At 43.8% G+C, this 27,235-nt stretch overlaps 1 protein-coding gene across 1 annotated transcript in view; it reads right to left on the bottom strand.

Annotated features, from left to right (window-relative positions):
* The window catches only part of GUCY1A1 (guanylate cyclase 1 soluble subunit alpha 1), a 46,171-nt gene that overhangs the window by 3,608 nt on the left and 15,328 nt on the right, over positions 1 to 27,235 (bottom strand). The window contains exons 2-8 of the mRNA XM_066632603.1: positions 19,116 to 19,524; positions 15,259 to 15,320; positions 14,045 to 14,103; positions 11,829 to 12,538; positions 8,011 to 8,496; positions 4,597 to 4,740; positions 2,608 to 2,762 (exon numbers count right to left, since the gene is read on the bottom strand). Coding sequence (XP_066488700.1) covers positions 2,608 to 2,762; positions 4,597 to 4,740; positions 8,011 to 8,496; positions 11,829 to 12,538; positions 14,045 to 14,103; positions 15,259 to 15,320; positions 19,116 to 19,382 — 1,883 coding nt within the window. The 5' untranslated portion in view covers positions 19,383 to 19,524. The remainder of the gene's footprint in view (positions 1 to 2,607; positions 2,763 to 4,596; positions 4,741 to 8,010; positions 8,497 to 11,828; positions 12,539 to 14,044; positions 14,104 to 15,258; positions 15,321 to 19,115; positions 19,525 to 27,235) is intronic.

The raw sequence follows: 27,235 nt of genomic DNA, 5'->3' as shown, positions 1-27,235 counted from the left end.
ACAAAATCCCCTTCCCCCAAGGAGACACCAATGGCTAACCTATTGCATGTAGGATTCCGTGGCAACTGTTTTGGCACCATGGCAGTCCTGGCACAATGGGCAGCTCAAGATTGGTCTGTAATCTGTGTCCTCACAGATGAGGCAAGGAGATGATTTACACTTGATTTATTGCCAGAAATTTCTTGCCTTATAGGCGAGTATCTACGGTATTTTGTGTGTATGCGGCCATACCTACTCCAGTGAGTCCAACTCTCTGCTGGCAGGTGGGAAGCCATTCCAGCCTCCCCACCAGCAGCTCACACCAGCGGAGGCTGCTTTGCAACTGCCATAAAGCAGTCTCCACCATCGCCCAGTCGGCATAGGTTTGGGCCAAATGACTCCATTTCAGAGAGAATTAAACACATAAGAATTGGGCATATACTAAATGACAGACGTAACATGGGTTGAAAATGAAATAAAATATGACAAAAGTGTTGTAAAAGTGACAAAAGGGCACAGCCTTACTTAAGTGAAGCAGCAATTGGTGATTTAAGCGGACACTCAAATTACCAAGTAAAAATACTCCCAATTAAAAATTTATAACTGCAACACACTTGAGTGAAGGCATACATTTCACCAGATATGCAAAGGTCAATATTAATTATATGTAAATGAGACTCTTCACATTTCAAAGCAGCATTTCAAAAAAAAGCATCCTATTTTATTTGATGTCTGTCAGACAAAATGGGGCAGTATGTTTAGAACCAAGCAATCACTTGCAAATTTACGCTGCTTGAAATGTCAGTCACATTTAGAACCCAGCAAAGCAAATAGGAAGCCTATTTTAAGGAGTTCCCGACACTACTGGGGTCAGGTTGCTGGGGACAAGACTTTGCACTGGGCCTTTCCATGTGCAAAATGTTCCATTTATGTGCTATTCTCACTGCAATCAGCACCAAGAATTCAGAGGTCAGACTGGCCACTTTGGCCTTCTGATGAGCATGAGACATTAGTGTGCCCCGCCAAGCCTATAGAGAAAACCCTGTCCCACATACAAATTCATACAATGGACGCTGCCTACCTACATGTCAAGTTCCTCAATTAAGCAAGAAACTTTTCCTCTGTTAAGCAAGAAAATGTGTGCTTTCACTGCTAATAAAGAAAAACAAAGGTACAGGGCATGGCATGAGTATTGTACTTTATATAGGGTTCCCCATATCTGTGGTTTCTGGAACGATGGGGGGTGGGGGCAGACTGGAATCCCCGTGGATACAGGGGGATGTCTGTATTTGGAAAAATCATTTGCTTTAGTTTGGAATTCATTACAAATCAATTTTGTTTAGGGCAGGGGTCGGCAACCTTAAACACTCAAAGAGCCATTTGGACCCGTTTTCCAGAAAAAAGAAAACCTTGGGAGCCACAAAACCCTTTTGACATCTAAAATGAAGATAACACTGCATATATAGTTTGCGCTCCCCTCTTGTAGGTCACAGTTATATAATACACTCCCCTCTTGTAGGTCACATTATATAATACACTCTCCTCTTATAGGTCCCACTAAAAATCAGGTCCAGACCCACAGTTGGAGATCAACTGTTTTAGACTGTGCACAGGTGAACTTGTGAAGGATACTGTCATTCTTTACAGTCATTTACTTCTGTATTTTTGTAAATGCCTTTACACACAATACTACCTCTGAACAAGACCACTTAGTACTACTTGACACTGTTCACAAAAGTGCTCCTGAACAAACAAGCTAAGAGCTCAAAACTGCATAAAATAAAAGGCATACCAACAGTGATTACTTCCCAACAATGAAATATGCTTTGGTGCTACATATACAGTATGTTACACATACAGTATACAAACATATACAGAATACCATCTGGTGCAGGGGTCTCCAAACCCCTTTCAAGTTTCCAAGTGAAGGAAATGGGGCAGTGAGAGGGTGAGTGAGGGATGGGGGTGAATGCTGAGTGGGGAGCTTGAAGGCTGTAATCCTGTGCACACTTTCCTGGGAGCAAGCACAACGGGACTTACTTCTGAGGAGACACGCACAGGATTGTGCTCAGAGCTTGGGAGGAGGACTAAGCAGCTGCACTCAATTGCTTGCTTTTGTGCTGCAGCTCAGGCAGGAGGGAACGTGCGGCAGCGGCGGGGGCTCGCCCTCAGTGGCGGTGCGGGCTCTTTGGGCAGGAGCTGCTCCGCCAGCCCGTTCGTGCCCTCTCCTATGGGGCGCAGCCGCAGGACGCGTGGGAGCTTTGCTCGTGTGCTCGGGCTGGTGAGCAGCGGCTGCGTCGCGGGAGGGGTGAGCCCCTCCCCCCCAGATGGGTTGGCCCCGCACGGAGCCGCAGCAGAAGGCTAAAAGAGCCACTTGCGGCTCCAGAATGGCAGGTTGCCGACCCCAGGTTTAGGGGGACACACATACATTACTGCTTCAATATAAGGAGTTTAGGAATTTGATGTTAGGGAGGTAAAGGCATGTACAATGAGGATCAAACGTAAAGTCATACAGTCTGAGATTCAGCAGGGTGCCATACAGTATTTTTAAAAGCCACTGATGCAGGTTAGAGTGCTAAGCGAGCCATAACTACTGTAATATACAAGGTATGCTAAATGCTACTATACCTGTAGGTTGTTGGGCTGACATTTATCTTCCGAGGAACACTGCAAGATTCAAACTTGTTGGCAAGTGTTACGTGATTTCCAAATAGACAATATCGCGGCATCTTAACACCAACAACGCCAGCAAAGACAGATCCAGAATGCAGGCCTATGCGCATCTTTTAAAAAGAAAACTATTTTAAAAATACTGCTAAATTGTTAATTTGAGGGGGGGGGGGAAACTACTAAACAGCCCAATCCTAACCAAATTTCCAGCACCTATGCAGCCACAATGCAACCCTGAGGAGGCTCAGTTGTGGTCCTCCCATTGTAGACAAATGCCCCAGGCGCGAGCCTTTAGGATCCTACGGAAGCCTCTCTGAGGCACCCAGATGATAGAGAGAACATAGTGGGGGAAGTAGGAGGGGGCGCAAGTGAGTGGAATGGGCTGGCAACGGGGGAAGGGTGGAAGAGGTCAGAAAAGGGAGCAGGTTTGAATTCTAACCCCCTTCCCAGGTCTAATCCTGCAGTGAAGATTCTCATGGACCTGTGCCAGTTATTTAGCTAGTGCAGGTCCGAGCGGAACCACCCTGCCCCATGGAGGCTTACCCCTGGGTAAGGGAACAATTGTTATTTACCCAGAGGAGACCTCTGCAACTGCTGCCTTCCCCTGGGAGGATGTAGCAGTAGCCATTTTGGCACTGCAGCATCAGTAGAAGGGAATTAAGAATAGAATTGGGCTCTTAAAAATGTAAACTTAAGTGATGGAAGATAAGCATGGAGATTTAGCACATAAATGATGCTCTCTTGATTTTGATTACTGTCTACTTGGTGATTCATATTTACATACTAAATATAAGGGAGGATGTAGCAGTAGCCATTTTGGCACTGCAGCATCAGTAGAGGGGAATTCCCTTCAGTAGAGGGGAATCAGTAGAGGGGAATTAAGAATAGAATTGGGCTCTTAAAAATGTAAACTTAAGTGATGGAAGATAAGCATGGAGATTTAGCACATAAATGATGCTCTCTTGATTTTGATTACTGTCTACTTGGTGATTCATATTTACATAATAACTGAAAACAAGTCTTCCAAGCATGACTGTTTCTGTCCAGGTACTTGCCTTTCTATAGAAGTCTGGAGCTCAAGATCTGTAGGCTTAATACAGCTCCCTTTCTCTGCTGCTTTTGGGATCTAATTGCTCCCTTGCTGTTGACATCATAATGCTACAACTGGCAGAGCCTAGACTCTGGGCCGGGCTGAAACTTGTTCAGCCAACCCGTTTCTTAGCATTCCTGTCTCTCATACATTTCATAGTATGCAGTTCCTCCTGACCTGTGAACTACTTAAGCTTCTTCAGTGCCCTCTCCACTGACTCCCTTTTTGCCTCAGTTTCCTATCTCCTCTGGGTTTTTCCACAAGCCACTAAACTTCTTTCAGGTTTCTCTGTCTCTGATCATTTCTTGCTCTGCATCCTTTGTTGCTGCTGGGCTCTCTGTTCCTCAGCTTTTCTAAATCCCATGAGCAATTCCCAGTTCTCCGCCTGACTCTGGATGAAGGCCACCTTCCCTTCCCTCAAAGAATCTGGGCTACAGGCTATTTATTTACTTGAGCAACTGAATATCCCATAACACTGCACCAACTCAGCCAATATTCACCACCACAAATATCCGTAACCACTTTTTTCTATAACAGCAGCAAAGAGCAATTTGGTGCAAATGAGGTTTAGATTTGGAAACTGGTGCAGTGAGAGAGAGAGAGAGAGAGTTAAACAACACACTGGTCTCCAACACTGTTTCCTTGATCAAATAAGTAGCCCCACATTGCAGCCCTGAATTAAAAAACAACAGGCGAAGGAGTCTATTATGTATCTCTGACATTACACCTAACTTGGCCCAGTTAATTTGAAACACTATTCATGCTAAATTAATAAACATGAAGAGCATATATTTCACTGAACAACGAACGGTATTTAAAACACTAGCAATTAAATTATTCTGAGATGTTTTCCTGACCTTGATGGGTTCTCCATGTGGAGACATTACTTCATCTGACAATTCCATCATCTTCAGTGCCATTAATGCTATTTGAACCGCATGAGTTTCACTTTCTTTGTGTAAGCCTCCAGCCACACAATATGCATCTCCAATAGTTTCTACCTAAACATAAAAATTCATTATTTTACCACAAAAACAAAGCAACATGAAGGAAACACAGCGTATGGTTGAAGTGCTTTCACACTCACCAACCCCGTTCTCTCATTTTTACTCAAGAACAATGTGAACTGGAATTTTGCCATACCATTGACTTGCTAACTACTTAAGGAGACTATTTTGAGTTACAAAAGATGTTGTACAATAGTTAGCCATTATGCCAACAATCCTTTTAGGTCTAATGCTTGACTTTTGTTCACCAACTGTGAGGTTTGAATAGTTTGAACAGCAATCCCCAGGCTACTTTATGCATGAATAGTGCATGAATAGTGCCCCTGCAACCACTAGACCAGATCATTGCTAGAGGGGTGTGGGGGGTGCGGGTCGCACTAGGTGACGCGCTGGGGGGTGACGTGCCCTGGGGGTGATGTGCTAAAATCACACCGTTAGGAGCTACCATGTCGTGCCGTATACCAATGGATGCGGAATGGCCAGCGGAACACAATGCAAAAAACCCCATTGAGATAGCTCCTTTCCTTCAAAGGTTATGGCCAAAAAACCAGAAGGAAAAAATGCACAGAGCCCTATGGGAAGTGAAAGTAAGCCGTATTGCACGTTTACTTGTGAGTAGGTGAACATGCCTTAGTGCATTGGAAAGGGCAGGCAGAGAGGAATCCAACGACACCTGAATGGTCCCAATCCAGTAAATGCAGCCCCCAAAAAACACCTGAGAAGGAGGTCCCTATTCAGCCCTATAGAAAGCAACTGAAACCACGTGGCCACGTTTACTCACGAGTAGGCAACCTTGCCTTGCCCCATTGAAAAGGGCAGGCTGAGAGGACTCCAACTCAGAATGGTCCTAATCCAATGAATGCAGCCCCAAAAAACACCCGAGGAGGAGGTACCTTCCCCCCAGCTGCGAGCATATGGAGCCCTATGGGAAGTGAAGCAGCCTCACAGTTGCATTTACTCACGAGCAGGCAGACGTGCCTTGGCTGGTGGTCAGGTCAGGCAAAGGGGGGAACGTGAGAACACCAGAATGGTCCTGATCCGATGGGACTGGAGCACAACAAAAGCCCCAGAAGGCAGCCTCCCACCCCCCCACCCCCCTAGAAAGGACCAACAAAGAGGCTTGAACTGGTAAGGGAAATGTTTTATATTTTGCACTTGCACTTTCCCTCACAGCCCAATCCTACCCACACTTTCCTGGGAGTAAGACCAGTGCAAAACCCCTGGGAGTAAGACCAACTGACTCTAATGGGACTTACTTCTGAGTAGACATGCATAGAATTATGCAGGGGATGGACAGAGTGGATAGGGAGATGCTCTTTACACTCTCACATAATACCAGAACCAGGGGACATCCACTAAAATTGAGTGTTGTGAGAGTTAGGACAGACAAAAGAAAATATTTCTTTACTCAGCGCGTGGTCGGTCTGTGGAACTCCTTGACACAGGATGTGGTGCTGGCATCTAGCCTAGACGCCTTTAAAAGGGGATTGGACGAGTTTCTGGAGGAAAAATCCATTACAGGGTACAAGCCATGATGTGTATGCGCAACCTCCTGATTTTAGGAATGGGTTATGTCAGAATGCCAGATGTAGGGGAGGGCACCAGGATGAGGTCTCTTGTTATCTGGTGTGCTCCCTGGGGCATTTGGTGGGCCGCTGTGAGATACAGGAAGCTGGACTAGATGGGCCTATGGCCTGATCCAGTGGGGCTGTTCTTATGTTCTTATGTACTTATAGAATTGGGCTCTGAGGCTGGACTCCTATCCCCACTTTCCTGGGAGTAAGCCCCATTGACTCTAATGGGACTTACTTCTAAGTAGACGGGCATAGGATTGGGCTCTCAGACTTGTAAAGCCAGGTTTTTATTGATGTGCTTGAAATGGGGAGGGCTGGAAATCTCACTGATTCTTTGGAGGGAGGGTTATTGCAGGCAGAGTACAGAGAAAACTCACTTGGTGGAACAGGACTGGCTCCCACTTATTTAATTATTTCTTTCATTTTAATTTAACTATTTATAATTATTTATTTTAATTTGCTTGATGATGTCACTTCTGGCCATGACATCACTTCCAATGGGAACTGGACAGATTGTCATTCTAAAAAGTGGGTCCAGGTGCTAAAAGTATGAGAACTGCTGCAAAAAGGCGTTAGTAAGTTGACATGGGTGTGTGTGTGTGTGTGTGTGTGTGTGTGTGTGTGTGTGTGTGTGACCCTACAAGTTTTCAAAATCACTAAAATCAGAATTTGGAGGAATAACACTGTCATGTTATATATCAATCAATGCATTATTTCATGCAGAATGCAATGAAACAAACCACATTGAAAGATCTGTGTTCTATCAAAAGGTACAGCCAAAAAACCAGTGGGGGCGGGGCGATGGTACATCACCACGCCCACCACCTGGGTGTTGCCCTGCCCTGCATGGTGTGACGCGCAGGTGACACAAATCCTAGTGACGCCACTGCATTGAGGCCCTAGGTAAGTGTTGCTCAAACTGTGGGTCAGGACCCACTAGGTGGGTCGTGAGCCAATTTCAGGTGGGTCCCCATTCCTTTCAATATTTTATTTTTAATAGGTTAGACTTGATGCTAACATGGTATGTGACTGCATTTGGAGAAATGTTACAGATCTGTACTTTTAATAGGCTACAATGTATATGCTTTTAACAATGATAGTCAGTGGGACTTACTCCTGGGTAAGTGTGGGTAGGTTTGCAGCCTAGGATTGTTAAAACACTTCCTGCTTGATGATGTCACTTCTGGTCATTACATCACTTCTGGTGGGTCCTGACAGATTCTCATTCTAAAAAGTGGGTCCCAGTGCTAAAGGTTTGAGAACCACTGCCCTAGGTATATAATGGTCTAACAATGTAATTCCTAAGCTTGACTACTCAGAATTAAGTCCCGCTGTGTTCATTGGGACTTAATACCTGGTAAGTGTATTTACAACTACAGCCCAAGGTTGCAATCCTATACAGACTTATCTGAGAGTAATGAAATAAATAGACCTTACTTCCAAGTAGACCTGCATAGGACTGCACAGCAAATTACCTATTGCAGTATTGCACCATCATCTTCTAAATTTCATTATGCCTCTTGCATGGCTGCACATGCAACTCACTTGGCAGACAACCTACATCTGATTTTCCAGTTCATTCTATTCAAGCTAAGGTATGTCTCAACATAGTTTTTTCAAATGCCATTCATTTCTTTACTGCTTTGCTTTTCCTCTCTAGAACATCAGATTGGTGCAATAAATTCTCTACCTTATAGACATCCAGCTCTCCGCACTGATAATCAAAGCGAGTGTACAGCTCATTAAGCATGGTGATAACCTGCATAGGTGAGCACTGAGAACATATGGCAGTGAACCCCACAATGTCAGAGAAAAGCATTGTGACATTATTAAATTTCTTGGCTTGTACAACTTGTCCCTGCCACAGCTGTTGTGCGACCTCCTCTGGAAAAATAGAACACAGAAGATCTACAGTCTTCTTTTTCTCCTCTTCAAGGGCTTGGTGTGCCTGCTCAAGAGTAGCTTTCAGTTTCCCTAGTCTTTTCTTCAGTCCATCTTGAGCTCTGGCTTGCTCTCCGATTAAAACAACATCCCTTAGTGCATTGTGAATCGGAATATCTGAAAGATATAAGCCACGTCCTGTAAAGTCTTCTAGTCTATCCACACAGGGAGAGCCCAAGAACAAGATGGCACTAGATTCAAAAATGTAGATCATCTGTCCTTTAAGGTCCATAACCTAAAGCAAAATGAGAAAGATGATGTAACGTGAAACATCTGAGCAATGGAAGTACACCAACATGACAAGCATCTATCTATTCAGCCTTTGTGAATAGAATCTATCTTTTCTATTAACCCTCCAAACCTTTCCAGTCAAGCTGCTTGGGGACAGAAACTCACAAGCCAAAATATAGGCTTGCCATGCCATGCCCTCCCTCCCTCCCTTCCAAGGCTTCTGATTCCAACTGGCTCTCCAACCATTCCAGGTTTCCAGGGATCCTGAGGCAAAACCCCTCCAGTACCCCCTGTCTAGTCCAGTGGCACACTGGATGTTGCCAGGACTGCCAGTACTGTTCAGGGAACAACCTGGCCAGGTAGGCCTCCTGATGACATGGCCCTTGGCCATTGCCAATCTGGCTGACATCTGACACCACTCCTGACCATCAAGGCTGCTATTTTAGCTTTTAAAAAGGATGGAAGCTCAAATGGCACCTCTATGTATTTTGAACCTAAAGGAAAAGAACTGGGACAAAATCTTATGTGACACCTCTGACCTCGACAGGTGGGAAAAAATAGTTTTGGGGACAATTTGCAATAGAGTTTTGGAAGCCATAGGTAGTGTTCAACATACCCTCCAATTTTCCCCTGCATGCTATTCCCCACCACCACCACTACCCTGGTCCACTAAAATAGGCTTGCAAGGCAAACACAGGGTTGAGAATTATTGAGGAAAAGATTGCCTACTGCTTCTAAAGAGACTTAAAAGGGGCACAATTCTGTTATTTCAGGTACATCAGAGAACCTTCTTAGCTATAATTTGGATTTCTAATGAAAATTCACCTGTAGCATGTTATCAGTATGAATACAAAGTGGCTTCAGAACAGCTACCACAGATCTGGCCTTTAGATTAGCAATATTAAATGCAGAAGTAAGAATAACATTGCTAAGTCCTTTATCTGTGTTATTCATTTAGCTACAAGCAGTTCTGGGACAATCCAATACAGGCAGAATGTCAAAAGGAGATAGTATCTCAATAACAGAAGATTCACCAATTTGTACAGCACTGCAAGCCACAGCAGAAATAATAAAATAGGATAGGGAGGGTTTACCTACCCTACACACTTTCATGTGGGAGAATCACACATGAATGCTTCTCCATCTACAAAACCTCTATATACACATGGAAGTCAATAGTTTTCAATGGAGGTGTTTTAACTGAGATTTCACAAAGATAAGCTAGTTTTCTATAAGCAAGGTCTTATCCCCTATCCATTGGCTGTACTTACACTCTAAATCAGTGTTCTTAAACCTTGGGGTCCTGATGCCAATGGGGTCACAAAACACTATTTGTGGGGTCACAGCAAGTTAGGGGAACCAAAATGGTGACCAATCATGCCAAGTCATACTATTGAGGTGACATGGTGCAGTATGGGGGGCAGAGATTACATTCAAGGCAATATTCCACATGTGAAAGTATTTTCACACTGCTTGCACACATAGGATTGTTGCTCATAAGAACATAAGAACAGCCCCACTGGATCAGGCCATAGGCCCATCTAGTCCAGCTTCCTGTATCTCACAGCGGCCCACCAAATGCCCCAGGGAGCACACCAGATAACAAGAGACCTCATCCTGGTGCCCTCCCTTGCATCTGGCCTTCTGACATAACCCATTTCTAAAATCAGGAGGTTGCGCATACACATCATGGCTTGTACCCTGTAATGGATTTTTCCTCCAGAAACTCGTCCAATCCCCTTTTAAAGGCATCTAGGGTAGACGCCAGCACCACATCCTGTGGCAAGGAGTTCCACAGACCAACCACACGCTGAGTAAAGAAATATTTTCTTTTGTCTGTCCTAACCCGCCCAACACTCAATTTTAGTGGATGTCCCCTGGTTCTGGTATTATGTGAGAGTGTAAAGAGCATCTCCCTATCCACTCTGTCCATCCCCTGCATAATTTTGTATGTCTCAATCATGTCCCCCCTCAGGCGTCTCTTTTCTAGGCTGAAGAGGCCCAAACGCCGTAGCCTTTCCTCATAAGGAAGGTGCCCCAGCCCCGTAATCATCTTAGTCGCTCTCTTTTGCACCTTTAATAGTGTGCACCTCTATTAGTGTGCATTAGGTGTCTATTATGCACACCTCTAATAGTGTGCATCTTAGTTGCATCTCTTTTGCACCTTTAATTCACCTTTGCTCATGCTCTACTGTTTGATGTTGCTGCCTGCCGCCTGCCATTCTACATTCCTTTGCAGTAGCCTGTCCTTCACTGATATAAAAATCAAGGGGATGAGTTATCTTGATGAGCAAAAATGGTTGCGCCAAGTTCAAAAAGAGCCCTTTTTTCAGCCTGTGGAAGAAGGGAGTGGGCGGTGAAGCGGGTGGGCGGACTGAATCCCAGGAGGGGGCAGGATCAATGGTGGGTCCCCAGCCTCATGATTTATTGGGGTCATGGCCCAAAAATGTTGAAGACCACTGCTCTAAATGGTGTAAAGTGGGTGTCGTGTAGTATAATGGCTAAGAAAGTGAACTGTGAATCAGGGGCTCCTTGGTTTGAATCTTGCCTTTGTTATGCTCACACCAGCTGGTCTTAGACAAGCCACTCTCTGCTAACCTCAGATCCCCTACAGCAGCGATTTTCAACCTTTTAAAACTCATGGCACACTGACAAGGCATCAAAATTGTTAAGGTACACCATCAGGTTTTTGACAATTGACAAGGCACACCATGCTGCCAGTGGGGGGCTCACATCCCCATTGGCCCTACTAATAAATGGTCTTCCCTCAAATTCTTGTGGCACACCTGTGGACCACTCGCGGCACACTGGTATCCCACGGCACAGTGGTTGAAAATGGCTGCCCTACAGAGTTGTGGTAAGGACTACATCAAGATAATACATGTGAAATGCTCTGCATGTTCAAAAGTGATCGAGAACAATTTTAACATGTGATGAGCTGTTGGTCTAGGCAAGGTCTTTGGATGCTTTTACAAACATTGCCCATTTAATGTGTGAACACTTCAAGCTTCTGCCTTTGGCACTTCCACTGTAAAGTCTGAAAGGCAACTTGAATGGGGGTGGGGGAGGGTAAACATTACATGCTCATATAGCTCATGTGTCTTCTCTCTTCTCAAAAGTTCCCAATTGGATATTAAAGTAAAAGCACAAAAAAAAAAAAATGGCAGGAAAAGACATTCACACACCTGCTTGACGACTCATCTGATAACATCCAGCACTGTGCCTGAGTTAGAGGGAGATGGATAAAATGAAGGAAGAAGATCTCCCCCCACCAAAGAATAACTCTTTGGTGTTATTCTTATATAACCCATCAAAGAATAACAGTCTAACTCTTACCCCTGTTGACCTTTTGAGAGCGTTGTCCCCTCTTCTCACTCTTATGGTGAACTGCATGTTCAGCATGGTCATAATCCCACTAAATGTGCAGTTGATTTTAGGGGTCAAAATTTCAAAGTACTCCTCAAAGCTGGGCTTGGCTTGAAATTCTCTCCTGTTCAAAAGTCTCTTTATGCCATTGCCGACTTGCAGAATGACCATATCCTTGTCAAACATGCAGTGGAATGGGAAAGTCTTGCAAAACAAAGAAGCAGGAATCACAAGAGAAGACTGAGGTTTGCACGGCGATAAAGACGGCTTTGCGCTTTTCACTTGGACGGAGTACAACAAATACGGCTGGTTAATAAACTCTGTACTATCCTTGCAGATGCAGGGGGGCAGCAGCATCACTTCCACTTCTGTCTCATACAGAATGTGAGCTGCTGCCTTAATAATGCCAGACAGGATGAGACTGGTCGTTTTCTTGGGAAAGAAATAGTACACGTTTAAGAAATCTGGGTCCTTTTCCAAGCATAATATGGAGACCTCCTCAAGACCACCCTTTTTTCCTGCCTCTTGGCAATGGGCACTCTGCTTTAAAAGTGTGCTGAAACTGTTCAGAAAGTCTTTGAGAGTTCCCCCAACAACTTCTAATATGTGTCCATCTTCTTCGTAACATATTTTGAAAAGCTCTATGCCAAGGGACTCCTTTATAATGTTTACTGGAACTCCTGCAAGCACAAAACATTTCAGTCACAGGTGCTCCTCTAAGTAGAGCATTGTTGCTGTTTTTCAACAAATTACCTTTCATTTTTAATATTTTATTTTCTTTCAGTGCTTTATTTTCTTTTGCCCAATCCACATTTCACAACTGCTAACTCTGTTCAGTCTAACAGAGTCATTCCAGCTCTGTCTCTGAAGGCATCTACTCTCATTCACCCAAGAACCTATGTAGTTGGGGCAAGTTACTTGCCTACTCTGGGCAGCTATTTATACGGGACAAAAATGTGGCAATCATTTGATAAGGTTGGAAGGAATAAAGCCATTCCAGATGGTCAAAACAAAGCAGTTTCCATTCTGCCAGTTAACATCCTAATCCTATGCCTCACCAGCTGAGAGCATGCAATGCCACCAGTGGAGCACCTTCTGCATGCTTTGGGCTGAGGGGACGACCAAACAGATCATGAAAGGTTAAGTAAAAAAACTTACCCTTAAAAAAAACAACCTTACCTCTCCATAGGCTGCCTGGTCTCCAATATATCTTCTCAGACCTACACGAGCTCTAGGTTCAAGGAGAGTTGGGGGGGGGGGAGGCCAGGAAGGGGTATCTCAGCATGTGTGGCTGCATCCAAGTTCTAGTCCACTCCCCTCCCTGATTGGCCCTGATGCCAACTTACTAGTCACAGTGAAGATTCAGCAGGCCACTGTTACCTGTATGTAGCTTCCAGGGGTTTGTGCTGGCAACCATGGTCTGCTAAAGGCGGAGTGCTTAGGGTGCAGTGGACCAGGGACTTACAGTAACAGATCCCGCAATATGCCACTATAAGGCCTGGAAAGGATTGGGACATGAGTCATGCCAAGCATTTGCAAGCAAACCTGAGTCTGAAAAATTGGGTTGCTTCTTCACTGCAAAGTACTTCATGCACGTGTGCTCACATTTTACAGCGGGAGAATGGCAAGCACTTCACCCATCCTTTCATTTTCCCATTCAATCCATTTCTCTAGTTGATTTCCCTTGACGTGATGTGGAAAGTGTACACCTGGGAACAAAGCAGCCACAGGAAATGGAGAACTGGCCAAGAGGAAAGTGAAGCACTTCTCTAGTTGTTTTTTTCTCTGCTCTGCCTGGAGACCTAGGACTGTCTCAAGCAAAGCAGCTTTTCTTTCACAATCCTTTCTCAGCATTATTATTGCAATAAAGGGGAAAAGATCACACTCTCTCAGTGACCAAACATATAAATAAACTTTTAAATACTGTGTCTTGGATGCTGGAGAAATATAATTTTCCTGCAGCATAAACACTTCCTTTCCAAATGACTTCTGGATCATGTAAAGCAACGATTATGCATGTATTGCATGAGAAACCACTTGCTAATTTGGTCCACTTTTCACATTATACAAAATCTATTCATCTACATCCCTCCTTTTGGTTCGTAATCCCTCAGGGAAGAGACCAGGTGGTATGTTAATAAACATTAACTACTTGCAATAATAGAAATAAAAATTGACAGTCATACCTGCTGCATTTGCATGATCAGTTATTAACTTTTCAAAGTCTTCTTTTTCTCCATGATTCCTACAGGCATTCCAAAACAGAATCAACCAATTACAACAGCAAATAAAGAAATACTCAAATAGAAATAATAAAATGAAGAAACTATCCAATTTGTAAGATAAGTAATGATAACTTTACATTTACAATTACTCTGAAATTATGGCCCTTATTCTTATCAATGTGCTGTGCAATTTTGCACAAAAGCAGTTATTCTAACCTATACTTTTACATGTCTCTCCCCCCCAGTCAACCCACCTACATGATGCTGTTCCCGCAGAGGTATTAGTAAAAGCATTGTCTTTCATATAACACGTATACCTCCCATGGAATATAAAGCACATTCTAAGCTTGGAAGCCAATACGCTGCCAAATAAATTACTTTAAAATTGGAGTGTCACAATGTCATAACAAAGTATTCCATCTTCTGTGAGTGCCAGAATCAGAGAAGCAGCCAATTCCCCATTTATGAGGCTGCATCAGCAGAGGACGTTTGGGGCCAATTCTATGGGCCATGGCACCAGCACTCTGCCAGCGCTGCTGACCCAGCTGTCACAAAAAGTGTCGTAAGGTACTTTGGGGCCAGTGAAACTGACACACCACTGGCACTGAGCCCAGTGCCAGTCATCGCTGAGCCTCAGTGACTGAAGATGGCCACCAAGAGGTCCTGGTGGTAAGGATGTTTGGCAGCTGGCAGTAGAGCTTTTCAGGGTAGGGCAGGAAGAGGGCAGAACTTGGCGGGGGGAGGGCAGGAATGGGTTAGGGAGGAGGCAGAGATGGTGGCAGGGTCTGCACCATATCTTGACACCCCTCCCAGGCCAGGAAACCCAACACAGGTCTCCTCGGTTCTGTGCCAGCTCAGTAGCTGGCGCAGATCCCAGGAGACCAAATTAGGGCTGCCTGAGTCTTATATGTGCCAGGAGGCCTGGCACTGCTTCCCTGCCCCAAAATGGTGACCACTGTAGCCCTAGGTACTAGGGAAGCATAGGATTGGGCTGTTAAGTTAGGATTAGGTTAGTCTCTCAGAAAGTAGTTTTGTAAATATTGTTAAATGCAAACACAGATGTAAACTGCCATGAAACAGGTGAGCTGAAACGAGATGCCAAGTGTCATATTTCTCAACTGGGTGCTAAGTGATGCTTTTAATTGTTTTATTAAGCCACAGGTTGCTTAACTTACCGGATTTCTTTTATTTTATTCTTTGCTAGAGTTCTCTGAAATGCAAGATATAATCTTTCAAACTGAAATGAAAAAGCCACAATAATTAAAATTGCAGTTTTAAAAAATCTAATAGGAATAACCATGTTAGCACAAAAAATCCCCTCATTTTAGACAACAGTCAGGATCCAAATATTGTTGAGCCTCCATGCATTAAACTAAATTAACATCCCATTTTAAGTAAGGTTATGTACTCGTATGCATAGACCCCTCCCCCGTCCATAGAACTAAACCTGGCACAAAAAGCTGAACACCAGGATGCAACCCATAACTCCTGCTAATGCCAATCTTCTGCTCAGTGGAGGTGGGGGGGGTGGAGGTACAGTACCAGATATTTACCAATAAACACATATCATAGTGCTTCCTGACTGTTTGATCATGCATAGACTGACCACCTACTTTCTCTCCTTAACCCTTCAGTGAGACAAAGGCAATGGAAATCTTGAATATTTCCATACCCTCTGCTGCCTGTTACTCTCTACAAGCTGAAAGGAAATACCTACTACATTGATCTCTGGCCTTACCCAGCAACTCCTTGGTTGCTTCTAGAGATCTCAGGCTGTGCAAAGGCACTACATACTGAGCCAATTCATATATACTGCTGTGGTATGTTTGCCACTTGTAGACAATTGGGGCTCCATGTCAAACTATTACCTCTGTAGCTCGTTTGCACGCAGGTCAGGCAGATCACATGGTAGACTGCCACATGAATCCTTTGCGCAGTTGTGGACTAGCAGTACCATTGTGAACATTAACTACATGAACCACTGAACAAATGTGGTTTCTAGTTGCTGATTTAACTATTCTAACCATGCTGTAACAGTTTGAATTAGTTCACATATTACTGCATGTAAATAAAGGTGCACTGGACTTATAGCCATTAAATATACACTCCATTATCCCTCATGAGCCTTATTCAGTGCTTAATAACGGACCCAAGAGAACTCTAGAAGGCATAAAGAGTTGTCCAACTGCATACCCTTCTCCATTCAAATCCTTCATGTTCATGTGCATTGGCTCCACCCATTAATATGAAGGGCTGATGCTACCCATGGAGTTCTATGTCATTCTAGCATTCACTATACAGCAGTATACTTCAACCTGTGGGTCATGACCCCACTGGGGTCATGAAGCCTCATTTAGGGGGTCACAGCAACCTTTCACAGCCTGTGCAAGAGAGAACTTGAATCCAATCCAATAATGGTACTGCCTTATTAAAACTGAGTTCTTGATATAATCCTGCCCAGCCTCTTCCTGCTGTCTTGCCCCACAGAATGCTGGACAAAATGGCTCTTTGGCCTAATCCAGCAGGGCTCCTCTTTTCTTATGCTATATTCCGTATGCAGTTATTTTACATACAGTCTGCCAGATGCAAATGTGTCATTTTCATTATATCTTTCCATGCCTTCTGGGTTCTCATACCCTGCCAGAAATGCATCATAGCTCTTTGAAACCTTAACATCACTAGAGCAGATCCAATGATATTTGTGTTTTAATGACCTGATCTAGTTTTACTATATGACACAGACTTTTTTTAATAAAAAGAAGCAAGCGATGAAGATCATACTGCCTCAAGAAAAACTGCATTCTTGAAAAAGGATGTGGTTTACATTCAAAGCAAAAAAAAAACCTGGGTTCCAACTTACTAAAGCAAGATGCAATTAATGTTTGTATCTAAACGAAAACAATATGTGAAGAACTTTCCAATTCCATACTTAACTCTACAATGCAATGCCTTAAAAAAAACCCAAATAACAAGTAAACAAAAACCCACAAGCATAAATTGTAATCTTGGATCTATGATATTTCGGGCCACACTGTACCCTCCAATTCCACACAGCCTCTCACTGACGTCAGCAGAAGCAGTAAGTGCTGATCTGGAGCATGATACGAACTCTGTTTTGGAGTTTTCCATGTGGGAAATGAATAACTAAAAGTGATGATGCCAAGCAGACAATGGAGAACAAAATCAAGCAAACCTAAGGCCATCTAAGGAGATGAGTGCAACTATATGGGAGTTTTCCACAGATAGTGCAATCAATGTCCCTGCAACAAATTTGCAACTTTGCTAGTAACACTGGGACCGTTTCTCAGCAGTATAATTCTTAGCCATTTCGCTGAATTGTGCACTCAGGGCCCAATCCTAATCCAACTTTCCAGCACTGATGCAGCCACGCCAATGGGGTATGCGCTGCATCCTGAAAGGGGGGGGGCAGTCACAGAGGCCTCCTCAAGGTAAGGGGATATTTGTTCCCTTTCCTTAGAGCTGCATTGTGGCTGCATCAGTGCAGGAATGTTGGATACGATTGGGCTCTAAGTGATATATATGTACAGTGGTGTATGGTCTTGACACAGGATCACTCTGTGACTCTCAGTCCATGTCTGATACAGATATTTCTGATTATTGTCTAGAATTATATTTTTAAAATATGAGCAAAATGAGAAACCGAAGGCAATATACTGCAGACACTCGAGCATAAGCCAATCTCACAGATAAGCCGAGGGCAGGTTTTGGGTAAAAAACCATGGCATTTTCTATAACCCTTGGATAAGTCGGGTGTGTGTGTAAAACTTAAGGGTGTAGGAAATTCTTTGAAAACAACTTAACCAGGAATTGTTCTGAGGCAACAACAAAAAGCCAAAAAGAAGAAAAAGGAGCCATTTTACATTCTTCTCCAACCAGAAAGGGAGATGAAGGTGCTTATGAGAGTTGTAGGCTTTGTGAGGAATACAGTGCAGCAATTCCATAGCAGCAGCCCTCATACAGATTCCCAGAAGCCAGTGTTTCTGAACCAGTGGTAGAGGTACCACCAGTGGTACTTGAGGTGGTGTCTGGTGGCACTTGCAGGACCCTGGACACACACTGCCCTGCAGTGACACCAGGAAAGCGACACAACAAACAGTGATAGGAGACTTGGCTCAGCAGGCAGAGCCAAAAGCATGCTTTTCTATGCTTGAAATGGAGGGGTGAAACTGGGCAGGGAGGGGGGAAGAACAAAGGGTGTGGAGGGTGAGGAAAGGGTGGATCTGGTGGCCCACACTGGATCCTATTGCCTCTGGCAGCCTATCTCCAGCCCATTTCTCTCCCCAGACTTGCACCAGTGAAATCGTTGGCAGAGGTCCAAGGAGACCTACTGTGGAATGGGAGGGTTACAGAGGAGTAAGGGGATTTAAGGGTATAGTGTGTACCAATGCATTATGGGGAGACAATGCAGGAGCAGGATATCTGAAAGTGGGTCTCAAAAGCGTTTTTTCCACTGAATTGGTACCCACCAATTTTTTTAATTCTCTGGGAGTTCCAGAATGGAACCGGATAACGAGACACGACCCATACTGAATTTCTTGACTGAAAACTGGTGGCTGTAATCCATGACCCTGCAGCTATTTTTCCTTTCAACTTAAAAAAAACAAAACTGCTTTTATTACTGACAAACGACTCCCTATTCGCAATATGCCTTCAGCAAACACTGTATGGATATCATCCCATTTACTGTGCTTCTCGCAAGCCAAACCCCTCTGAATACATGGAAGTAACTGATTGATTTCACAGAGACCTTTCATTTTCTTTCCCTGAATAGAGCATTAGTAATGAAATCAGATTAACTAAATGCAGAAGATTGCAAGTACGGAACTGGGCACAAATAGAAATGCAAAACAAAAACATTAAGAACAGGGATTGGAAGGGAGCTCATGAAGTATTCATCAAAGGGATATAGTTCTGTGTCTGAAATGACTGCTGCATAAACATGGTTTTTTTCTGAAAAGAAATTCTTAATCATCTCCTAAACTACCTTAACCAACTCAGTATAATCATTTACCTCGGGAGCAATGAGTTTGCAGATGCTCTCGGCTAAAGTGTGCAGATAGACTCTGCTTCTACTGGTTTTCCTTTGTGGAAGGTTCCCATGAGTGTCCTTCTCTCTGCAGATTGGCAAAGCATCCTTGGAACTATTTGACACTTCTGTGCATTCCTCCTCATGGTCATCTGAAATACCACTTTGGGCCAATAAAGAGAAGGGACACTCGCCAGTGATCTTCAGGTCTTTCAGTTTAGTGCAGAACATGCTGCAGGAGCCTTTGTTCATAGATGTGGAGAGTACTCTACTTTGTGCTCAGCATGTGCATTCTATGAACCATCAGCACAAGGAAGCTACTAACAAAGCAGATGCTTCACAGACTCTTTGTAACTGTGGTGATAAGTGCAGGAACAACTGTAGCTTTACACCCCTGCAACAGAAGAAACAGAACAGAGAAAGAGAAATCACTGTACTGCACACCTGTTTTATTTGGTTATGCGCCAACTTATTTAAACTTTATAAAAGTAAGCTTCATTCATTCATTCATTCAAGTCTGGTCTTCCAGAGCACAACCATAACTTCACAGTAGACCTGTTGCACCATGACTCTGAGGGCTGCTTTCATATATCACATTTCCCTGACTCAGAGTGGAGTTACAGAAAAATATCACATGCAAAACAGTTCCCAAAAACACATATGTTAAAGTTCCACATCTGTCTGCACAGTGACAGGTTATGGTTATTGTACAGAGTTGAAAACTCACAAGCAGCCAAAAAAAGAAAACCTCATTGTAGTATCTCTCTGTAATTTAACCTTGTATCACCAGCTGTCTGTTTTGAGTACAGGGGCCCCTTATCAGCATATCCTGTATTCACAGTTTCAGGTGTCCATGGATCATATTCATGGGCCCCCCATATGTTCCCTCTGGAGGTGAGAGGAGTTGGGCAAACCTCACCTCCAGAAGGTCTTCTGAGGCCCATAGAGGCTGTGTGTGACACCCCACAGCTGCTGTGGGCCTCAGAATGGCCAAAAAAGAAAAAAAGAGCAACTTCTGGTTTTACAATAAAACCAGAACTGATGTTTTTGATGCCTCATAAGTCACTGGGAGGCCCAGAGAAGCTCAGGTATCCACAGTTTCACTTAACGGGGTACCCCACGGATACCAGGGCACGACTGTATACGCATAAATTGTGGGGATGAAATATATCACTGTAGCCTAGAAACGCTGATTCTTATCACACACAAAAAAATTCCTGAAGAAATGGAGAAATTCTAAATCTCCCAAAGCCGTTGGTGTAATAATGAGGGGTTTGTGGCTCAATGATTGAACATACACTTTGTTGCAAAAGGTCCCACATTCAATCCTTGTCATCTCCTAGAAAGGCTGGAAAAGATTCTTGCCTTAAACCTTGGAAAAGACTCTTGCCTTACACATTGGAAAGCCCTTGCTTGTCTTTGCAGCCAACAATGAAGTGGATGGAGGAACCTATTCAGGCTGCAGTTTCCTGGGAGTATGCTCCACTGAATACAATGAAAGTTACTTCTGAGTAGACATGCATACGGTTGTGTATAACATTCTATATACTGAACTGAATTAAGGTGCAGCCAGACATCCGTGAACTCCAAGATGACAGTGCTTTCGAGAACAACAGTGTGCCCAACTCATGGTGACATGCGGCCTCAATCAGTTGCGGACCTATCATAAGGTCCGATGGGGCAACAGCCCCAGGCGCAAGGCACTAAGGTCTCACAGAAGCCTCTCTGAGGCTCCTGACGGGGCAGAAACTGTGCTTCCAGTTTTCTGGAAGCATGGTTTATAGTGTCTGGGAACCTCAGAGAGGCTTCCCCAACACGGGTGGAGGTTGCACAAGGCTCTCTGAGCCTCAGGTGAGTAGGGGGGGTGGATTTTTGCACAGGCTGTGGCGGCAATAGCCTGCGGGGGGGGGTGTGCCATCACAGACCTTTGCCCTGGGGAGGTCCACTGATGGCCTTAATGCTCATCACTGCTAGTCAAATAGATAATCAGAATCAAAACAATAGTGCAAAAACAGCAGCATCAGCAGCATCAAATTCCATCCTAGCTACCTGTTGCTTTCTACAATATTCCTTTTCCTCTCTTACTTAGTTCAAGAGAGAGAATACAGTACTCAGTATGAGGAAAGAAAGGCATTCTTTTTATTAACTGAAGCTAAAGAGCAACACTTATATTTTAAAATAACTTTGGAAAGTCATCAGATTGACAATGAAAATAAGCCCTTGTTTTCATCAATATGACTAATGTTTAGTCTTCTACTGCCTGTAAAACAATGTTCACAAGATAACACCATACTCTGACATGTTTTGGTAGCAGGTCAGACTAACATATAATACAAAATACACTATCATCTGATGTTTTTGTGTCCTGCTTTTGCCATCATCTTGTATCACCTGTGACGGTCTCAAACTCTTAAAACAAAATCAAGGCCCCAGTACTGAATTCTTGCTAGATTCTTAACTATACACCAGTGTCAACACATCATTGCAAGGAAAGTTCTACTCAACTTTATTAATTTCCCAAACTATAAAAGAAGTTTCGGATGCGGGCATCTGGCCATTGGCATGTATGGGTTGTCCTCCATTTTCTATCAAGTTTTCTCTATCTTCAATTAGAATATGCATGATACAGGCCTGAATATACAACTGGTGTTTATTTTGCAGAAGAAGCCAGGGTGGTTAGTCAAGTACATCACCCCTTCTTCTTCCAGCTAATCTGGTACTGGTATTAACAAAGCAAAAGCACAGCTAAACCTTTTAGAGAAAACTCTACTCTTACCGAGAATACATATAAACAAACAGAATTGCACAAGGCACTCAGTATACACAAACTGACAAATACCGTGCTTAAATTAGGTGAACACATTTGTCTCACTTCACACACCAGGAGAGAAAATGGAGCACACATTTCTGCATGAGCTCATTGCCATGTGCAAGATCAATTCAGGAGGGGTAGGGATGATGCCATGCATGAGTTCAATTAAGGTCAAAACCCAACATACTGCAAACAGTGTGTATCAAATACATTAATGCTTTATCAACTGATACTTTACTGAACAGGGATTTTTCCTCTCATTTTGATTCAACACTCAACATTACCTGCACGTACACTAAGGGCCCAATCCTATCCAACTTTCCAGCACTGATACAGACACAATGCAACTTCAGGGTAAGGGAATCAATGTTCCCTTTCCTTGAGGAGGCCCGTGACTGCCCCCCATCTCAGGATGCAATGCACACCCAGTTGGCACAGTTGCATCAGTGCTGGAAAATTTGATAGAATTGGGCCTTAAGACAAATAAACCAAGAAGATCTCAGATAAACAGTAGACCTTAATTTAGTGTACACACTAACAGAAACATGGCTATAAAGGTATTTTGCTCTGTACTCTCCACTAAGATAAGAGCTTCCCCACTCAACATTCCAGAAAGATTAAAGTGGGATAAGACAAATGCAGAAGATTTTGGTCAATGGTTGCTAATCATGACGGCTATGCAAGTAAGCATGATGGCTATCCAAGAGGTGGCAGGCCTCCATTATACCAGCTGCAAGGACGCAATAGCAGGAAAGGGTTGTCACCTTTATGGTTGTTTATGAGCTTTCCAGAAGCATCTGGCTGGCCACTGGGAAAAAGGATGCTGAACTAGATTAATCTTGAGTCTGATACATCAGGGCTCTTCTCGTGCATAGGAGGGAGGGGCTGTAGCTCAGCAGCAGACCATGTGCTTTGTATGCAGGTAAGGCATACCTGTATACAGGTAGGGCATTGCAAAATTCCTGCCTGAAATTCTGCAGAGGTGCTACTAGCCAGTGTCAACAATACTGAACAACAACAACAACAACAGTATTCAGATGACCCACTAGCCTGACCCAGGACAGGGCAATTTCCTATGTTCTTATGAATACCTTGCTAGTTGGAAAGGGATAAGAGTCCTCCCACCAAACCCAATTTATGTTTCTTATGCAGCTCAGAAACACATCTGCTCTTTGGATGAGAAAATGAGGTTCTCTCGTAGAATACACTGTAACTATTACCTCAAAGGGTTCTCAAAGGGCTACTGTTAGTTGCCAAGTAACTGGGAGATATTCTTGTGACAATGAGGCAGAATTAATCTGGTTAACTATATCTGGGCAACAAGTATGACAAGAATCGTGGTGAAGCCAGATTTCTTTTAAGATATGCGAACAAGAAAGGTCTCCTGGCTCCTCTGCACCCAATTATGGGACAATGGCTATTACAATAAATGGCCGATATGCCACTGACTTCAACTGGCTATGGACTGCCCCCTATGGTAATAAAAATTGCAAGACAAAACACGGGATTTCCCTTGAGGAAAATCTCAGCCTTTACCGTCTCTGTTTCAAGATGGATTGTTAGCAACTTTTGCATCCCTTGTTACTGTATATATACTGCTTTTTGTTTAGCTTACGAAAGCAAAGTTCTTGGCAGCTGACATCAGCAAGCAAGACTACTGGTCAAGAAAGACAGCATTATGAGAACATATGGTAGGAGGTGATGGAGGTAAAATTAACTTCAAAATTCCCTACACGCCAGCCTGAATAAAAATGTCACAGGGGGGAATTCAGAAGCAGGTGGGAAATTAGCAAGCAAGTAGCATTCTTCACATTACTTAGATGATATTTGTTGGGGTTCCCCTCCTCCCACAAGTCCCCAACTTACCCAGGGAGGAGGCTTCTGGGCCAGAGGATCAGGGAGGAAGCCGGTGGAACATAGGGCCACCTCCCCATAGGCTGCCTGGGCACTCCTGTAGGTGGCAAAGCGCAGCAGAGGAACACAGCACGCTGAACCCCCCGCTTCTCCCTCTGCCTTGGAGGAGGGAGGGGGAAGACAGGACGCAGGCTGCTCGGTTGCTGAGCAACCACCCCTCCCCCACCTCGGGGGAGAAGGGGAGCACTCCTTCGCCCAGCCAGTCAGGACCTGCCTTGCCGAGCAGGGCACCTGGCTATGACGTCGGGGGGGGGCACAACTGGACCTCCTGACATCATCTGCAGAGCTACAGGACCCAGATGGGCAGGGCCAGCCCAACTCCCAAAGGCAGAGGCCAGAGCAGAGGCGGCAGCCTTCCCAGCCCTCTCAGGAACAACCCTGGCAGCTCCAGGTGAGAGGAGGTGGGGGGGAAACAGAGAGAGGAAGGGGAGGAGTGCTGGTAATCCCAGGGGAGGGCAGTCCCAGAGACAGGCCCTTTTTGTACCATCCCTGTGAGGGAAGGGGAGGGGCCAAAGGGGAGGGGTCAGGCCGGCACGCCTCTGCACACCGGCCTTGGCAACTCCCAAGGAGTTACGCCGGCCCAAGGGTGCTTCTGGATTGCGCCCTTAGACATATAAGAAAGTCTTTTTAAAAACTGTTACTGCAAGTTTTATAACCTTTAGGCCATTGGCTCTCAAACTTTTAAGGAGCATTACTCCCTAAGTAAGTCTTTGAGGGCGAGGTACATTTACACATGTAAATGGTGTAAATGCCCACAGGAAACAAACAGTTTTGGAACTGTCGTGCCTAAACGAGCTCTCCAACCTACACAATTATTCAAATTTATCTTGTGCATATGTGTGTGTGTAAAATTATATGTAAAAAAATATGGGTTTTTTTTTACTATTTTTGCAGAAAACTATTAACTTTTATAAATGAAAATAAAACACTACACTTTCCAGGGCAAAAGATTCATAATGATTCTTACTATAGTCCAAGCCAGCAGAAGCCAGGCAGCACAATCCCAAGCTTCCCAGCGCCTGGAGAAACAGCTGCGCCAAAATGGTGTCTGCTGTATCCTGCGGGCACTAGGAAGCTGCTGGAGTCGGTCATCCAGAGTTCTCCTTGTCCCTTTCCATCAAGGAAGGCCCCAGACTCTACAATGGAACTTCTCAAATAAGCACCAGCTATTTTGCTGGTGCAGATGAGAGAACCTCCGTATTGGGCTTTGCTGCCTGATGCAGCAATTAGGATCCAGTAGAGCAGGGTTCTGCTGGTCCCACACCCCTCCCAGGGCAGTTCTTCCACCCTGCCCCGAAATCCTACACCACGGCCCGGAGTACATACCTTCCTCTGGGCAGCATCCTTCAGTGCCAGCGTTCCTCCAAGGGTGATGTAAACGTGCTTTATGGCACGTTTACAACACCCAGCACCAGCACTCAGATCAAACAGGATTGGTCCTAAAGTAATTTAGTGGCAGCTGCCTGCCATTGTAATTGTAATGCATGGTGTATTACATCGCACATGTAAATGGTGTAAAACACACTGCTTTCACCTCATAGGAAGTCACATTACACCAAGTCAGACAATTGGTCATTACTATCTACATTGAGTGGTAGCAGCTTCTATGTATCAACCAATGGGAAGAGGAAGCACCAAAGCACAGGAGAGATGCACCCCACAGCTTCCTCTTCCTTGCTTTTGCTTACTTTTCTGAGTATTGGAAGAATGCATCCCATCTTCTGCAAACCACAATCTCTCTGTCAGAATCAGATTGGAACAAAAATAGCACTGGACTTTTGACATGTCTAGTAATTCTTGGCTCTTGGTATTTATTGCTTCTGTGTTTTGGACTTTTTCCTGGACAGGAGCACAAACTGGAAAAGGAGTGGGAAGAGACAGAATGATATACCCTGGTGGAGCCCGTCTGAGCCTTGATGTTTATTGTTTAGTTTAAGCCAGAACTTGATGGGGTTTAAATACTTATTTTCTATGAGAGAATTTTGACTGAAATACAGCATCCAATTTTCCAGGCAATGTCCTGGGGGCAATTGAGAAGTCAGTGCTTCACAAAAACAGTATAACTACAAACTGTTCAAAGCATTAGCCCTTACCCAGACAAGGCACAGGCTTTTTAAACCATGTTTACAGCAGGGAATTAAACCCTACATAGCTAGCAATGCATCAAACTGACAAGGGGAACAAATTCCAAAGTAGCACAACACTGTCACTAAAAGACAAAATACCCAATCTAGTGTTTGGGATCCAAAAGGGGCTGTTAATATTTCATTTAGGATTGCAAATGTTTTCTATTGTCTATCCAGAAACAGGTCAGGCCTCATAATCTATTAGCATTCCATTCCAGAACCCACAGTGGATTTAAAAAAATCAGTGGATACCAAATCAGTGGAAAAATAGCTTTAAAAAAAGCTTTAAACTGTTGCTGACTGGGTAAGAAGCACTTCTTAAAGTGGATGTTCTTCTTTTATTTAGCAGGAGGAGAGTAACTAGCCCTCCTCACCCCAGTAGTATCTTTTCTAGTGGCTGTCTTCTGGTGTTGCATCTTTTCAGATTGTGAGCCCTTTTGGGACAGGGAGCCATTAGTTTTTTGTTTTATTTTCTCTGTAAACCGCTTTGTGAACTTTCCGCTGAAAAGCAGTATATAAATACTGTTAATAATAATTAATAATAATAACCGACTTCTATGTTTCTTGTTCCTCTGTTGTTGCCCCAGAATGCATTGATATAGACGCCATACCGCATTCAGACACAAGATGGGGTGAATAATGGAATCTATTGGAATGAAATTAAAAAAAATTTTAACAGCACAAAGATGGAAAGTTGGATTTTGGTGCTTTTTTCTTTGTACAAGGTATTTAAAGGTGGACCTCACTATCAGTGGTCAGTCAAATCAGTGGATACAGAGGTCCCACCTATACACTTGAAAACAAATGATAATACATTTTATAAACACAAACACATGCGTAAACATAGACAAGATATTTGCTTAGCACATTTGCCCTTTAATACTGTATGTACAGTATGTGATATACTTAAAAGAAAAACAGACTATACCCAAAAAAAATTACTATACAATAAAAATGTGCACATGCCATTTTTTAAAGTCTTCCTCATTTAACAGCTGAGTCTTGCCAGATAAGAAAGTTTGTGGTATTCATAATAGTTTTTGTCAACTAACATCATGAGACCTGAAATTATTGTAATATGAATAGACAAATCATGACTTACTGGTGAAAACAGAATGTCTAATTAACTAAAGAAATGAAAAGATTCAAGACATCTGTGATTAGATCACCTGGCATTTTCATATTTAGTTCAAAGCAATGATGGAGAGCTCTGCAGTGGTGTCACCAGGGGGTGCAGACCATAAAGTCAATTA

The sequence above is a fragment of the Tiliqua scincoides genome, chromosome 6 (genome assembly GCF_035046505.1).
Source record: "Tiliqua scincoides isolate rTilSci1 chromosome 6, rTilSci1.hap2, whole genome shotgun sequence".
Classification (NCBI taxonomy): domain Eukaryota; kingdom Metazoa; phylum Chordata; class Lepidosauria; order Squamata; family Scincidae; genus Tiliqua; species Tiliqua scincoides.
This window is presented reverse-complemented; position numbering and strand designations above follow the sequence as displayed.